At 40.0% G+C, this 12,380-nt stretch overlaps 1 protein-coding gene across 4 annotated transcripts in view; it reads right to left on the reverse strand.

Moving 5' to 3' along the window:
* The window catches only part of ATM (ATM serine/threonine kinase), a 52,273-nt gene that overhangs the window by 19,428 nt on the left and 20,465 nt on the right, over window positions 1-12,380 (reverse strand). For 2 of the 4 annotated variants that reach the window (XM_083735739.1, XM_083735740.1), the window contains 13 exons: window positions 11,800-11,960; window positions 11,187-11,433; window positions 9,892-10,010; window positions 7,895-8,021; window positions 7,264-7,463; window positions 6,465-6,639; window positions 4,473-4,637; window positions 4,069-4,201; window positions 2,371-2,460; window positions 1,355-1,526; window positions 1,113-1,254; window positions 598-774; window positions 186-363 (listed from right to left, as the gene is read on the reverse strand). In XM_083735739.1, coding sequence (XP_083591865.1) covers window positions 186-363; window positions 598-774; window positions 1,113-1,254; window positions 1,355-1,526; window positions 2,371-2,460; window positions 4,069-4,201; window positions 4,473-4,637; window positions 6,465-6,639; window positions 7,264-7,463; window positions 7,895-8,021; window positions 9,892-10,010; window positions 11,187-11,433; window positions 11,800-11,960 — 2,086 coding nt within the window. Of the gene's footprint in view, window positions 1-185; window positions 364-597; window positions 775-1,112; window positions 1,255-1,354; window positions 1,527-2,370; window positions 2,461-2,719; window positions 3,243-4,068; window positions 4,202-4,236; window positions 4,638-6,464; window positions 6,640-7,263; window positions 7,464-7,894; window positions 8,022-9,891; window positions 10,011-11,186; window positions 11,434-11,799; window positions 11,961-12,380 lie in introns of those variants that run through there. The other 2 variants (XR_014563543.1, XR_014563544.1) reach the window with 2 other exon arrangements.

Below are 12,380 nucleotides of genomic sequence, written 5' to 3' on the forward strand. Positions count from 1 at the left end.
TTTCTCAATCTCTTGCATGCCATATCTTTAAATTATTAGTCTTTATTTTTAAGGATGGGGGGAAATGCTTTAAATGGAGCAGCAATTTTGCCTCAAACCACTAGAAGGAGCTCAAATCCCACCTAAGCTCACCCTTACATGCATAATATCTTAGTTGAGGCATAGGAAAAGCTCTATGGCGTTACCTGGATCAGAATTTGCAGGTGTAGATGGCCTACTGGGAGATAGTGCATATTTGCAACAGGTGGTAAAAAACATCTGAATGTGTGTTGATAAAAGAGATTGCGCAGATTCATCTAAGTCATGAAGTAAAATGTCATGAATCAAATATGGAAGGACAGCCTGACAAAAAGCAGTTTGAACCTAGAACACAAAGAAAGAAATTGCTTGAACACATTATTAGTTTCAGTTTGCCTTTAGCAGTGACCTTTATTCTTATACTAAGTTATAACAAAGCATTCCATATATTGTTCATTCAAAAAGTTCACACACCTCTAAATGACATGGTCAAAGATAAAAAAATGTAGTAAGATGAAACTTTAAAATAGGAAGGTGACAGGGCAATAGAATATAATCCTACCAACAAACTTATTTTACCTTGCACAGTGGCTTCAGAAAAAGAAGGGGTTCACTTTTTATCCTTCCACTATCCAACAAGGCACAAGTCAAGGTCTTAATCCAAACATCGTGGCTTTCACCTTGAGGAATCCACAGGTTTGTATTATCCAGATCTTCGGAAAGAGTGTCTCTTGCTTGTTCGGGCACTTCCAAGAACTAAATATCATTTTGTGTTGTTTTTTAAGAAAAGAAACCAAGAGTCTGTTAAAATTCCTTAAGCAGCATTACATAGCCTTCTCTCCTGAACCACCACCTCCAGCCTCTATTAAGGCAGCTCACAATCCCTTTATCTCACTATGCAGAACTGCTGGGACAAAGAGAATTGTATTTTAAAAGCTCTGGAAAATCCAGGAGTCAGTCAAACTACTTCAGATATTTGGACACGCCTCTGGAAATGTCTGGGAGCAGCTACTGATCCAAGATAGTCTTATCAATTAAGACAGGAGAGTTAGGGTTCTGCATCTAGTTTTATAATACAGTACAAAACACAATACCTTTTTCTTAGACACCCTGAAAGGATGGAGGTATACCAGCATGGGATCAGTCTCAGTTTTGTAAATATCCCAAAATCGATGTCCAGTTTCAGTGGCTAGAATGTTTTTCAAACATGCAACAGCAGCAGATCGAACGTCAATACTGAAAAAAATGTAACGCTTTAGAAATTGGATATTGTCATCTCAGATTTACTTAAAGGCAACATTTATACACCATGTTAAATTTTCTCCTGTATACTTACCATTGATCTATTAAAGTATTATTTATGAGAGTTAACATTATGAAGACCCATTGAAGTTCTCGGTCTTCAAACAGATCAACCGCACTTGAGGATGAAGCGCTTTTAGTGTGCTGCAACGCTGTGGTGGAAAAATTGATAGGGCCAATTTCTCCCAAACAACTTCCAACTGCATCTGCAAATGTAGACATTCATATGATGCTTTTCATATTTCACTGATGCTTTTCACATTTCACTGCTTTTCATATTTATGTACAAAATATACATAATACAACTGGACCCTTCAATATGAAAATTAAGAATAAAGATAGTATTCTACTGTTTTAATATGTTGCGTTTTCTGTGTGATTTCCACTACAGGGACTCTAATTTGTATAGAATTCAAGGGCTAGGCCTAAGCATTGCAGTGATAGCAACAGTGTGTATAAACAGGGCAGGGAAAACTGTCTCCATCACATATGTTCCCTGAATTCCTATTGCTTAATAGCAGCAATAGCTTACAAAACAAGAGAAAGGATGAAAAAAAGGGAGGGAGATCTCCCCCCAAATTTCTTTGCACTTAGAATTTCAATTGGTGCTGTTATACTGTTGAGGGGCTTACTGAGCTTGGAGAACTAGAACCAGTACTATTTTGAGAAAACATTTTGAAAAGCCAATACATTCCAGTTTTAGAAATACTCAAATGGCAAGGATTAGTTAGCAATTTAGGAAAGCAGATACTTTTTACAGGAGACAAAGGAAGTAATGCAAAGATGAAGTATTATTAACTAAATCTTGTTTTTTAAGCTTTAATAAAAGTAACTATTTAGTAAATAATACTTTTTTAAAAAGCTAACAGAGCAATATCAGGTTTTTTAAACAGGTTTCTAGGTGCTATCTTTCAACATTCAAATCAAAATTTCTCTGAAGTTATTAACTGGTATAAAAATATTAAATGTTGTATGACCATGCAACATAATCTAATTTTTACTAATTCTCTTCAAAAGAACTCTACTCATTTGAATAGCTAAATTTCTTACCCAAGGCTCTATTGGTAGAATTAACAGCTGTTTTTGAAAGTTGTAAGAAACACGCTATCAGCTTCACTATTATACAGTCCTTTGGGTTTTCTACAGTTGGGTGTAAAAAGTAATAAAAGCAGTATTAAGTGAATGAATTATTTATTATGATCACAGACCAATAAAATTAAATATACAATTAAAATTATATGATTAAAAACAGACATTAAATATACAGATTACACATGTAAGATTTACAAATTCTACTAATTTAAACATTTTTCATTTGAAGACTCAACCCCCCCCAAAAACAAACCCCAACTACCCCACAATATCCATATCAACCATGTGTGTAAAGTTGTAACCAAACAAATTTAAAAAATTCTTCTTAAATGCCAGTGCTTTGAAGTACACAGAACCTGTTAAAAGGCAAATGGAATTATATTTACAGAAACTCACAGGACTTGCCAAACTGCATTTCAAACATCATATTAATTAGTCTTTAGTATGATATGCCAACGGGGACGTGGGTGGCGCTGTGGGTAAAAGCCTCAGCGCCTAGGGCTTGCCGATCGAAACGTCGGCGGTTCGAATCCCCGCAGCGGGGTGCGCTCCCGTTGTTCGGTCCCAGCGCCTGCCAACCTAGCAGTTCGAAAGCACCCCCGGGTGCAAGTAGATAAATAGGGACCGCTTACCGGCGGGAAGGTAAACGGCGTTTCCGTGTGCTGCGCTGGCTCGCCAGATGCAGCTTTGTCACGCTGGCCACGTGACCCGGAAGTGTCTGCGGACAGCACTGGCCCCCGGCCTCTTGAGTGAGATGGGCGCACCAACCCCAGAGTCTGTCAAGACTGGCCCGCACGGGCAGGGGTACCTTTAAAAAGGTAAAGGTACCCCTGCCCGTATGGGCCAGTCTTGACAGACTCTGGGGTTGTGCGCCCATCTCACTCAAGAGGCCAGGGGCCAGCGCTGTCCGGAGACACTTCCGGGTCACGTGGCCAGCGTGACATCGCTGCTCTGGCGAGCCAGAGCCGCACACGGAAACGCTGTTTACCTTCCCGCTGGTAAGCGGTCCCTATTTATCTACTTGCACCCGGAGGTGCTTTCGAACTGCTAGGTTGGCAGGCGCTGGGACCGAGCAGCGGGAGCGCACCCCGCCGCAGGGATTCGAACTGCCGACCTTTCGATCGGCAAGTCCTAGGTGCTGAGGCTTTAACCCACAGCGCCACCTGCGTCCCAAAAGGGGTACCTTTACCTTTACCTTTATGATATGCCAACACTGTCCCCAATGACACAAGGCAAATCATCAGTGAAAGAGGAAGAGAGTCTCTAGAAAGTAAGGAGATCAGCCAGAGCAGATTTATTTCTATCTTTGCTTTCTCCAGTGCTATTTTCTGAAGTGTGTCGTGAACAAACAAACAAAAAAAAAAAGGACAGCACTTTTAAAATTGTGGTACCCACTGTGAAATGCATTCTCAATGTTATGTTTCGCCTAGTGCCTTCCTCAACATCCTCTAGATAAGAAACAGTTTCTCCCTAATCCTTCGACTGATATTTATTTTTGCTTATTGCATAGTTCATTGTATACAAAACAGAAACTGTACTGGTATCTGGTTTAGTTCGTTTTCAGGTTGATCATGCATCCCTGCTGCCCTTAGGTTAGTCATCCCCCCGCAATATGCAGTACTCCCAGGAATTTAAAAAGCAGTCTCAAACCCATACCGTGAAATTCTTTCATAAGGTCCTTCATTTGTTCTTTATGCTCCTTAAGTTGCTTACGCAAATCATTTAAACCTTCAAGTCTCGTTAACAGTAGCGAATCAGAGGTATTTATGGACAGAAAATGGTTAATTTCCTGCAAACAACAAACAGATTTTATAATAAGGATACGCACAATTATTAGGTACTGTTTTTCATAAATCTCTACAGTTAGATATAATCAAAAAGAGTTCTACATGTTCATTATCCTAAAAAAAAATGTAGAGACTCTTAATGGCTGAGTAATGTGTCAAATCTTATCTGGAAATTAACATCACTAAGATCAATGAGACTTACTCATGAGTAGATTATGAATAGGAAGACCTAACCCGCTATGATTTCAAAGGATTGAAAACTGATTGTATTACCTCCAGGAGAGAAAATCCACCATTACTGTATTTTATTTTTTGCTGAATAGCACGCAGGTCTTTAAAAGCAGGGTGATCTGGAAAAGGATCCAGATATTTGATTGCCTGGTATAGGTTTTCATTGTCTTTGTTATCTATCACTAGGTATCTCAGTAAGCCCAAGACCTAAACGAAAAGGAAAACAAAAGTGGAGGAACAAAGAAATGAAACCACTCTAGAAAGTCTTCACGTTTTTGCATGGAAAAACAGCAATCACAATACTCTGATCCATGATCTGCAGACTAGCTGCTCAGCAGTTACTTCCCTCAATGCTTGTGTATTTTCTTTCCTTACTGCACAGAAACCCATACCCAAACAGAAGATCCTGCACTTATTTGAATGCAAAATACTCCCCACTTCCACCCAATCCTTTGACGCTGAGCCTGTTTATCAGGCTCAATATCCAATGTCAGGGAAAACCCTACATTTAAACTATAATCCCAAACTGGTTTATTAGGCAATAAGGCCCACTGAAGACAATGGGACTTACTTCTGTGCAACCATACCAAGGACTGTGCTGTTAATTCCTCAGTTCCCATGTGCATTTCAATATGCTATGGGCACAACAGAGGAAAGAGTGAAGATGATGTGCACGAGCCCAAGGCCTGCTTTTGATTTCACGGTGCATAAAGCGGAAAGGCAGAAGTAGCATCTAAATATCCACAGTGGCCACATGTGCACATTACAGTAAGACAGGGTTGCTGGCTTACTGTGATTTAAAGGAAATGAGCAGAATGCTAGTGTATGCTGTCTGACCACTCCTACTTTACTCTTTTAAATGTAGATGTTAGTGACAAAGGTTATGTATGGACCTTCTCAGACTGACTGCAAACTAACTATTCTGACATCACAAATTCTTCTACATACTACGTACGGCCTTTCACAGCCTGCAGCTTTTACACTGAAATATATCAGCAGGCTGCAAAAAAATAGCAAAACTATTTAACAGAATTTTATAACATTAGTGATATAATTATATGCAGTAGATTAGCATAACACATATCAGTTCTTGCCTTTAAATATATCTAAATGCAAATACTGAAGCCCACAGCTCACAGCTTTAATGACACAGACACGCTAAGACTCATAATTAAGATGAGCAAGCATAGAGCCCTGATTGTATAATTTACTTCTTCATTGGCAAGCATTTTGAGCATAATTATCCATATTCGCCTAAAAAGAAAAAATGAAGCATTTAAATAATGCAGATAGTTAAGTTGTTCAGCTTTCCTACCAATTAAGTAGACATTTAAGGCAATTTAAGGCAGACATTTAGTTACGCTTGGGAAAGAAACAGGAATTCATCCCTGATCTCACACTGAGTGTCTCAGATGCAGCACAGACCAAGGACAAGATCTTACTCCTTCCAGAGGAGTGAGGAAGAGAACTGTGACCAAAATTTGTGGGCATACACATGTAATGGCAATGGGATCCAAAAAACTGTGCAATTAGTTGTGCGTTTCTTAAAACAGCAGCTGCTAAACCTCAAGATTTTGAGATTGAGGGGATCTCAGAAGTTTGGAATATTGCCTGGGGCTTTTAAAATACTCTTGTGCATACCTTGTTACAGTAATCCTGCAACTTACACACACACAGTTAACTTATGTGTATTCAGCTTTACATGCTTGGGTTTTTTTTAAAGGAGAGGTAAAAAGGGCAGGCACCCAGGGGGAAAAACTTCAGCAATCTCACCTGCTATTGCTCCCTACATTGTTTTGACTATGCACGGTTTTTGTTCCATGCACTATCCTTGGAACATAACCCCTGAATAAGTTGTGGGTTCACAGTAATTGCCTTTTAAAACTGTTACTAATTGATTCTTGCATTTATATTGGTTGCTTCGTTAGGTGTTCTCAGGTGGAAAGGCGGAGTACACATATTCTAAACTGACCCAAGTAAACCTAAATCAAGCAAACATAAAATGCCTAGCAAGTGCAGCTGATTAAAACTTACTTCTTCTTGGGTTTCAGGTTGTTCTGCAACTATGGGAATCAGGGTCCCCACAACAACATGGAGGTGACTCCCTAGGGCATCTCCACAATATATTACTGCTGTGTGGCAAACACGACTGAGAAGGTCACAACATAGCAAGAAGCTCCGGAGGGATATCCCTTTGAGAGGAACAGGCCTAAAACACATTTTTTAAAAAATTAAGCAGCTTAGCGGAGCTAAAATACACACAGTATATCCAAACAAGGTGGTGATGTACAAATGATTTTTACAACAGGAGAAAGTGTCCTATGCTCCCCTGTCTTAACACTTCCCTCTCCCTCAAATGAAAGCAATGCCACTTTTTCTCAGGATGATGAGGAACTATTAGTGTTCCTCATCATCCTCTTTGAGTCCGCTCAGCCAACCAGCTTCAAATCCACCTAACAGTTACCTCATCCAGCTCACATTTTACCAGCTGCTCCACAAGAATATCATGGATGCAGTGTATCTTGATTTCATTAAGGCTTTTGACAAAGTCCCTCACAATATCATTGAAGGTCTTTGAAAGCTTAATACCTTAAACCACCAATCAACTTCATGGCTTACTGGCATCGGACAAGGTTCAATCTCCATTTATAGGATTCTTGAACAGTAAGGCCTGAGCTTGAGCTCTTTAAATACCAGTCACAGCTGATAGCCATAGATGAGATGGGCTGTACCAGGGTAAGGCAACTCCATAAATGCTATGATGCCCAATCCCAGTTGCTGAAGTATTTTCACACTGGACATGTGTATAAATAATAGTACATAATACTCATACCTGTTGCTGATGTGGTAAATTGTAGTATAAATCACATCCCGGAGTACAAAAGCCCATGCTCCTCCTAAACCATCCTTTATTTTTTCCAGTAATAGTTGAACAAAAAAATGATATATCATAATAATTCTATGTTTTTTGTATATATTATTTGTTTCAGATGCTTGCTTACATATGGCAAATAAGATTTTTTGGAATGACTCCTGCAGAAAAAAAAGATAGGACATTAGATAGTAATCTCTGGGGATTTTCTGTTTTACATTGTCTGGAATTAGATCTGATGAATAAAAAAAAATGACAGCCAGCTATCTAACTAACTAACTCTACGCTTCCCTCCCTTGCCCCCAGCATCTTATCCCTGTCCTGAAGTCATGATGTCTAGTATTTCCCCACCACCTGACATTACAGGCGAACATTTAAAGGAGACAAGGAAATGAACCATATTATGACATTAGGGTAAACTAGCTGGCATTACAGAAGAGGAAGGAGCAAACAGACAAGATATTGCAGATTTATTACAGTGGACGATGAAGTCTTCGGAATGGGCTAATAAATCTACTATTCAGGTAAGACCAGTAGTTCTTTTTTAAGCAGCACCTGCATGTAGGTCACAATACTGAAATCAGTTACTTACAGGGTGCTTGGAAAGAATTGCTACAAGACCTTTTGACTTTGTTTTATGACAACTGCTGATGTAATCCAATGTTGCTTTGATGACACGTGATGGAAAATGAGGAGGATTAGGAGTGGGATCCAGATCCCTGAAAAAAAAAATGCAAACCTTTCAAAGCCTTGATGAGTCCCCAAACAAAAATCTTCTGTGAAAAGAAATATGAACAGATTGGACTGAAATACGGATTCATTTCTCAGCTGGGAGGAAACAAACTAACTTATACAGGGTGAGTCCTTTAAAAGAGGCCCCGTGGATACAAAGTACACATGTTCCACGGGGCCTCTTTTAAAAGACTCATGCTGTATTTAAATAGGTGATTTAATATTACCTATTCTATATCTTATATTCTATATTCAGATATATCTTATATTCTATATTCTACATTCAGATATATTCTATATCTGAGACTCCAATATTTTGGCCACCTCATGAGAAAAGAAGACTCCCTGGAAAAGACCCTGATGTTGGGAAAGATAGAGGGCACAAGGAGAAGGGGACGACAGAGGACGAGATGGTTGGACAGTGTTCTCGAAGCTACAAGCATGAGTCTGACCAAACCGTGGGAGGCAGTGGAAGACAGGAGTGCCTGGCGTGCTCTGGTCCATGGGGTCACGAAGAGTCAGACATGGCTAAACAACAACAACAATTCTATATCTCCTCTCTTTTTCTCTCTCTCTACTGCTGATCTAATCTGGATAACAGTTTATTGTCTAGGGACAATTTGCTGACTCATCACTGGGCTGAAAGTATAAAGACAGACTCCAGTTTTATTTCAAACATATGAGTGTGTACACCAAGTGCACACTGGGGAAATATGACTGCTTGCCTTTCTGTGTCCACATGCTGTAATGTGTGCATGAATATATTTCTATACACTGTGAACTAGAGAAAAGGAACTGAAGAATCATACTGTGCTAACACCCATAGAAATATCTATAAGCAAGACATTATTCACTGATAGACCACAAACTCTTGTGGAACCACATGGTGCATTTTGTCACTGGTGAACAGACCTCAAAAGTTGCAAAGTAGGATCACAATTGCAGGGCAACGTTTGCTTCAAGTAAACATAAGAAATAAAATGACTCCAAGAGAGAGAAATCCATCAACTTTCTTTGCAGCATCAACAGTTCCTGCCTTCAAGCAGTTGGAGGAACACAGTCCTACCCGGAGGTAGCCTAGTGCCCAACAGGGAAGGCTTACTTTGGGGAAAATGGGCAGTTGAGACAAGAGCACTAACATAATTTCCTTCTGTACATACAAATATCAATATGATAAAGGTCATGCCATGACCCTGGACCCAGACTCCTTAGAGGCAGAGTCCTCTGGCACCTGCAGTTCTCAGGAGATATATCTACTCTCTGGTTCTTCTCTTGTGGTTCTGTAGACACAGGAGGCTACCCTGATTCCCCCCATGAGAGACCTCTGCCACTAGATTCTTAAGGCTGATCCACAAAATCTTTGGGTCATCCACAGAGATCCCCACAGCTGGAAACCCAATTACTCTGAAGGAGCTACAGTGGAAGGCACCTGCCATTCAATCAGCCAGGAGGCAGCACTAAGTGGGTGGGCATCCAGTTGCTCTGCACTGAAACAACTTGAATGTTTGGAGTCACCTACAGGAGCACTATCCATGGTTCTGAACCCACACCCTGGTCTCCTTCCAAGTTGCAACCAGGAGCTTCTAGCCCCTGCTTCTTTGAGCCATCACCTTCCTCAGTGGTGGGCATCCCCATTAACTACAAGTGAATTTTATGACCTATTGCTATGTGTAGGTTCATGAGATTAACAGATTTTCCTGTTCTTAAGGTACTATTACTAACTCACCACTTTCTCAAATAGAAAACAGTTTGTCAGACCATCAAACAACTACATACCATCCCCATTTCTTAAATATTTGCTTACAAAGGTTAAATAACCAACATGTGTTATAATCGGCAGAGGATGGGAAACTGTACCCTGTAAATCTCGTTAGAGCAGAATCTTCTTGTGCTGCGATACCAGCTGACTCATGCAGTGTCATCAATACCTCCACAACAATCTCTGGTAAATTACTATGAAATAAACTGTCAATTAGCTGTAAAAACAAAACAACACAACACAGGTTTAGTTTTATTTTAAATGTGAAATACAATACAAGGCTGGTTATTACACAGCCTGTCAGTCTCCATGCTGATGTTATATTCAAAAGTATTAAACTCAGAAACTGGATAGTTTACCTATTTGCCCACCACCGTGTGTATGATGATCTCCTCCTCATTATTACTATTATTTTGTTTATTAATTGCTTCCTATGAAGGAGGAGGTTCTTTAAAGCAATACTCTGTCTGATGCACGAACAGGGGGCACCTTCCATTTCTCCCCAAGAGCAACAACCTACCCCAGCAAAGCATCCTTCAAACAAACTGGGAGGAAAGTTCATTTAAGGCAACTTTCCCACTGGGGGTGGATGGCACAGATTAACATTTATCCCAAATTCCAACAATCATCTCTTTAAGCGCCTCCTTTTCAAAAAGGCAAAAGCCCTTAAAACCAAGAGGTGAGGATGCCCTTAGATTGTTCTCCTGCACCATCTGGTGGCTAATCAGCAAATTGCTTTTGGTTCCGACAGACAGCACCACATTTGTTGCTTTCTCCCATTTTACAGGGGTTGCACATCAATTAAGCTCCTTGGGGTGATTCAGACCTCAGCCATCTAAAATTGGGGGTGGGTGGAATCAGTATGAGAATATGCCTGCCCTCATCTCAACTACAGCCAGGATTAACAGGGTTTAGAGCTGCACGGTTACTGCAATCCAAGATGGGTATTCTTGGCTGCTCATGAAAGCTGGTTCAGAGTCAGAGCTGCTTGCTACTGAATAGCACACTGCTGCATGGCTTCTAAACAGTCTCACATGCTTTTACATCTTTGTTGGTAGCATGTTTCCCTGAAGGAGCCATTGAGGAGAGGCATTGAGGGGAGGGGAAGAGTTAGAAAAACTAAGTTGGGGAAGGAAGGCCTGAGCTATGAAGTAGAAAAATGAGAAGAGGAATGTATCTTCTGCTCTCCTCTTCTGCAAGGCAGGAAGTGAATACAAAAGAGCTAGCAGAGCTAACGGGAAGAGGGGGCTTAGTCAAAAGGCTTATTGGCTTCTGTGCAATGGGAAGGGACACAAACCCCAGTAAGCGCTGGATGCCTCTTTAACCAAACAGCAGAACACAGAACATTTTAGAAGAATCGTCTAGGAATTCCAACAAGTTTATAAAAAAGTACCTGTTTTCCTAACCAGTTGTCATCTTTCAGCCTCTCATAGACTTCATGAGCTGTCTTTTTCTTTTGCGCAAACTCACCATCTTCATGATTTTCATAGGCAAAATAAGGGAGGATGTTGACAAGTATTTTGGGGAAACAATGTGCCAAGAGCTGTTGCTCCCCTCTTTCAATCTTGTTAGCAATGGATGTAACCTCTTCAAACTGTTGCTTAACAACCAGTTGTGGAATAAAAACTTTGTAGCAGGATCTGAAATTAAGGATTTTCTTTAATTATGGCAAAACAATTGAGGGGGAAATTACACTTTAAGTATAGTATACAGTGAAAGCTACAACAGAATCCAACAACTGCATTCTTATGACAAATTATTATTGAAAAGTTCATTTGATCACCTATTTCTAATTAGCTACTGACCAGTTAATTGCAGCAGGAGCATAGTTTAATGTATGAAGGGTATTCCAAAATATTGGTATTGTAACTCAAAAACTATGCACCTTTCTGAGAATATGCTGCTTCAACCAAAGAAACACAAAATGTGGCACCTGGCATATCGCTGCAAAATATTTTGAGTGTTTCCAGATAAATAGTGGGGGAATCACAAAAACGTAAGCATACCTGTAGAACTCGTCCAAAGTACGGTAATTCAATAATATATATGGAAAATCTGGAAGGCTGTAGCTGCAGTTCAGCCATTGGTGAACAAGATAATCTAAGTGTGTATTCATGAAATCTTCGACACTTCTGTATCCAAGAGTACCAGGAATTCTTTCCAATACCTACATTCGAAAAAAGGGCAATTCCAAATGAGACTACCACTGGTAGTAACTGTAACAAGTGGCTTCATTCACATATCCCTAGTTTGGGTGTAATGCTAAGCCAAGGAATGTGGTTTGTTTCCCCCACACAGTAGGAGGAAAGAGTAAAAGATGTGATCATAATAAACCATTAACTATTATTCACTGTGATGTGCGAATGACGGCTGTGTCTATGAACTAAAGCTCCTATCAGGAATTAACACTATGGAGAAAAACGAGTAGTGGCTCAGACCTATTTATTACAACCATTTTATACAGAACCACAAAACCATGGACCTTTTAATGGGTTCAAATCTAAGTAATACGGAAATTCTTTGAAAACTGTTTGAAGTTTTTTAAAGCCCTGCACGTTCATTTAGAGTTTTTAACTGTGTGCTTTCC

The sequence above is a fragment of the Podarcis gaigeae genome (genome assembly GCF_964106915.1).
Source record: "Podarcis gaigeae genome assembly, chromosome: 4".
Classification (NCBI taxonomy): Eukaryota; Metazoa; Chordata; class Lepidosauria; order Squamata; family Lacertidae; genus Podarcis; species Podarcis gaigeae.